General features: G+C 46.1%; 1 protein-coding gene across 1 annotated transcript; it reads left to right on the top strand.

The window, feature by feature from the left end:
- The first annotated feature begins 2,194 nt into the window (after window positions 1-2,194).
- On the top strand, window positions 2,195-3,535 carry LOC127301387 (uncharacterized). Its single transcript, XM_051331620.2, has one exon. The coding sequence runs from the start codon at window positions 2,260-2,262 to the stop codon at window positions 3,169-3,171; it is 912 nt and encodes a 303-aa protein (XP_051187580.1). The 5' UTR covers window positions 2,195-2,259; the 3' UTR covers window positions 3,172-3,535.
- Window positions 3,536-4,109: the final 574 nt, after the last annotated feature.

Consider the following 4,109-nt stretch of genomic DNA (forward strand, 5'->3'; position numbering starts at 1 on the left):
GGATAAGCCAGCTGATCGAGACCTGCAATGAGATCAATATATGTAAGATAAGCAACCAGGGACGACGACGAGGATGCAGGCTTCGACTTTGGGGCTGCATTGACTGACCACTAGCTCGGATCAGACAAAGCCATGTTCGTTCTTGGGAGCATACGTGGGTTAAACCTACACCCTGGAATAATCGCCCCACGTTGTTCTGCTAAAATTACTGTTAACATGACGCAAGTTCTTAGCGTTGTGGGCGTTCTATTCACTGCATTTTTACATTTCTACTAGTGCTGTGGCACCTAGGTTATGCACAGGCGGCATCCCTCGTAAGCCTGCGAAAGTATATTATCTAATTTAGACTAGACTAATTTCTAAGAAATGTAATAATTAACCTAACCCATTTTAAGAATGAAACGAGGCGGATCGAGCAAACCTTTGCATCTCTGTTTGCACTCTAAGGCCTAAACATTTTTTGATAAAGTAAATATATTAATATCACGAAGATATCAATTACACACAGCCTCCGCAACGACGCAGCGCCCTAGTGACAATATAGATACACACAGCTAAAAAAGAAAAAAAAAATTACAGAAAAAAATCCAGCTATAAACATAGCACACTTATGTTAAACTTAGAGAATCTGCTCTGGATCTCTGGCCTGAAACAGTGCTTTCAGCATGTATTGTCGAAATTCGGATCGGCCGCACTAAGGGAAAATTGTTTTCTTCCATGGTGATAGGAGACGATAAACCAGATGCTGACACTAAAGCGAGCTTTTCCGATACAAGAAAGCACCAAAAGTCAGTGAAGTCACGGGTATCTTTGTGCTAACCATCATACTTGATTGAAGCTAAAAGAGAAATTATCACGCTTGGTTGACAAGGCAGGCAGCCACATCTCCCTAAACAATCAGCCGGTTCCAGGCAACCAGATGTGCATGGACACCTCATCATGCAACTGACGTCTGGGTGTGTCCCATTTCCACCCCAGTCCTGGACTGAATCATGCGTGTTTCCAGTTTCTTATGGTACACACTAAATTATGCAGCTATACAAGCAATATGAGACTGGTTCAATACCAACCGATTTATAGTGTTTTCCGGAAGCGATCGGTAGTCTTCGAGCAATTCACATGCAAAACACGCTATCGCTATGTGTGTATGCATTGTATTGACTGACCGGACCCTAGCTATGCCGTATCAACTACGGTTAAACCTGCTACTACTTGTTCTCGTTTTTTAACACCTCCGGCTCTACAGCTCTTCCTTATATTAAAACAAAGTCAGCTTAATCATAACAAGTGCTACTTGTGTAAAATATGTGGGTTAATCTCAATTTCGTAAATATTAACTTGTTGCTTGCGCCACTTAATTTAATTAGCACATGTGGTGTAAAACACAAAGTCACCTGCCATTGTTGTATTATATATAATGTATATATACAACGGATGTAATGTTCTTTTTACATGAATGATGGTTTTGGCCTTGCATCGGTTGATGCACATAGCAACACATTATTGATTATTCAAAAACAAGCTAAGCATCGATGCCAACTAAGTTGACTAACAAAAAAATTATGAAAACCGAGACTTATCCTAAATGGAGCTACAAAATTCTTGGGTCATCTCAACAGGTTCATAACCACACTTTTTCTGTATCATCATAGAGTCCACATATGCACTTAGAGGATTTTTTTTGTAATGGACGACACACACAACCATAATCTGCTGATATATGGCCTAAATCCGGATGATCGATGGAAGAGACACCAAACATAGCCAATAATTCTCGCTCCCACTAGTCGGCTGAGGTCCATGGTATTTCTCTATTCTAGGGATGCTTGCTTGATTCTCACCTCCCAATCACTTGATTCCTCGCCACGGTATCTCCCAATCCAAACCTTCTAATCCTACCAAAGTGAATGAGGAGATTGTATCCCCAGTCTCTTTGCATCAAAATGATGCACACTCCATTTTTATTTAATTAATTTAACCTTCACTTTACATTTAGCAAAAATTACTAGTACAACTTATTTTGGGAATTAGCCGTGACAGAGAAATATGTAGTAGAAATATCTTCAGCGTGCTTTATGCTTTTCATAAAAGTGTCGCTATAGATTTAAAAAAATATAAGTGTCGCTATACCGACTCCATGCCGCCTCGATCAGCTTATATAAACGACTGAACCCATCCATCCATTGCTCCCCTCCTCCTTACACAACTAGCTTGCACTTGCACACCACCCCTCTCGCTCGCAGTCACCTGTTGCCGGAGATGAACTGCTCCTTCCTCATCAAGGCAGCGCCGGTCGCCGTGATCGTGGCCTTCCTGGCGGCCACGGTGGGCGCGTCCTCGTTCGTCTCCGTCGCGCCTCTCCCCTCCGACCTCCTCTCGTCCCTTCCCTTCCTATGGATCGCTGCCAACGTCATCATCATCTGGCTCGTCACCTCCAATCGCCACCACAAAACCGCCGGCATGGCCGTAGCCGCAGCCATGGACAACATCTTTCCGTCGTCCGAACATGATGTCTTTGCTGCCTCTCTTGACGCCGTCGTCGCGCCGGTCCTGGTCTCGGTGAGGCAGCCGCGGGAAGCAAAAACGGCCAAGAGGCCGGCCGACCGCCCCCGCGTCCGCAAGAAGTCGGCCGACGAGGCAAAGCCGCCAGCAGCCGTCGTGGCGGAGGTCAAGCCCATGCCCATCTTCAAGAAGGAACGCAGCGAGGAAGAGAAGCCGACAGCCGCCACCGCCACCGCATCCATGCCTGACGACACCGAGGACGTGTCGATGGACTCCGCGTGGCAGTCCATCGTGCGGAGCGGTGTGGCGCGGCCCGTGGTGGTGCGGAAGAGCGAGACATGGGGCGGCGAAGAGCTGCCAAGGATGCGGCGCACAGCCGACAAGGCCGTCGCCGCACGGAAGGAGATGCGGAAGTCGGCCTCGATGGTGCCGCCTTCGCCACCGCACCCGAGCGCGGCATCGTCATCGTCGTCGTCTCCGATTGCGGCGAAGCAGGCGTGGCGCACCAGGGACGTGCTGGTGATGGCGCATGACGAGCTCCTGCGCCGCGCCGAGAGCTTCATCCGCAGGCAGCACGAGCACCTGCGCATCCAGCGCCAGGAGTCCGACCAGCGCAAGGCTATGGAGCAAGACCACCGCCCGCGTGCCCACGCGCTCATCCGCGTGTAGCCAGCCGACGTGGCCGACATATGACCGAACACACTCCATGCATCGCCTATGCAAGCACGGAAGACTGTACAGAAGTTAGCTAGCTATCTACTTGCATCGTCAAGAGACAAAAGTGCATCGCCTTTGCATGCCATAGTTAGCTAAATGGAACGAAATACAGCATAGGTGGAGGGGAATCCGGCTATGGCTGTGAACTTAGCGGATTGAAGCAATACGGGCGATTATGCACCGCATCCTCCTTCCATCGATCGATGTTGATTAAATCCGCATGTAAGATTATGTGTGCGTGAGGGATCTTTACTACTAGCCGCTGCATGTATATTGATCTCTAAATAAATAGAGAGTAGTAACCGTTTCTTTGTTCTTTGGTATATCTTGCTTAATCATATTAGAGCTTCCAAATTGCAAGCTACCATGTTCGATCGGAGCAAGAAATTTTGTTTGACATGCCCCTTCGTGTTTGATAACATAATATATCTCGTATGTAAACATAGTTTGTTCATCTCCCACTTAATTGTGGATCATGTGATGTTTGTGGTAGATTTCTTTAATCGATCAAAAACTTTCTAGTTATGATTTGAAATTTTCAATTTTGATTCATTTTCTGAGTGAATATTAATTCTGCAATTATTTGATTGCTGGTTGTCATTTTAAATCCTAGGCTTGGATTTAATGCATGTTTAGTAGACGGAGTTTCGACGCTTTTTAAAAGGTTTTTAGAAAGAAAAAATAATAATTGGTTGCCCCTCTTGCAATATTTGGTAAAAGTATGAATATAGAGCAGGTTTAGGAGACCGCTAAAAGAATAATTTTCTATAGAACTATGTAGGCACGACTCCAGCTCTATGGCTTCATAAGCATGCGTGCTGCCATCTCAAGAAGACTATAGATTGATTTAACAAAACACACACGCTGGTAGCTCGACCACCACGAAACAA

This window comes from Lolium perenne, chromosome 1, assembly GCF_019359855.2.
Source record: "Lolium perenne isolate Kyuss_39 chromosome 1, Kyuss_2.0, whole genome shotgun sequence".
Classification (NCBI taxonomy): domain Eukaryota; kingdom Viridiplantae; phylum Streptophyta; class Magnoliopsida; order Poales; family Poaceae; genus Lolium; species Lolium perenne.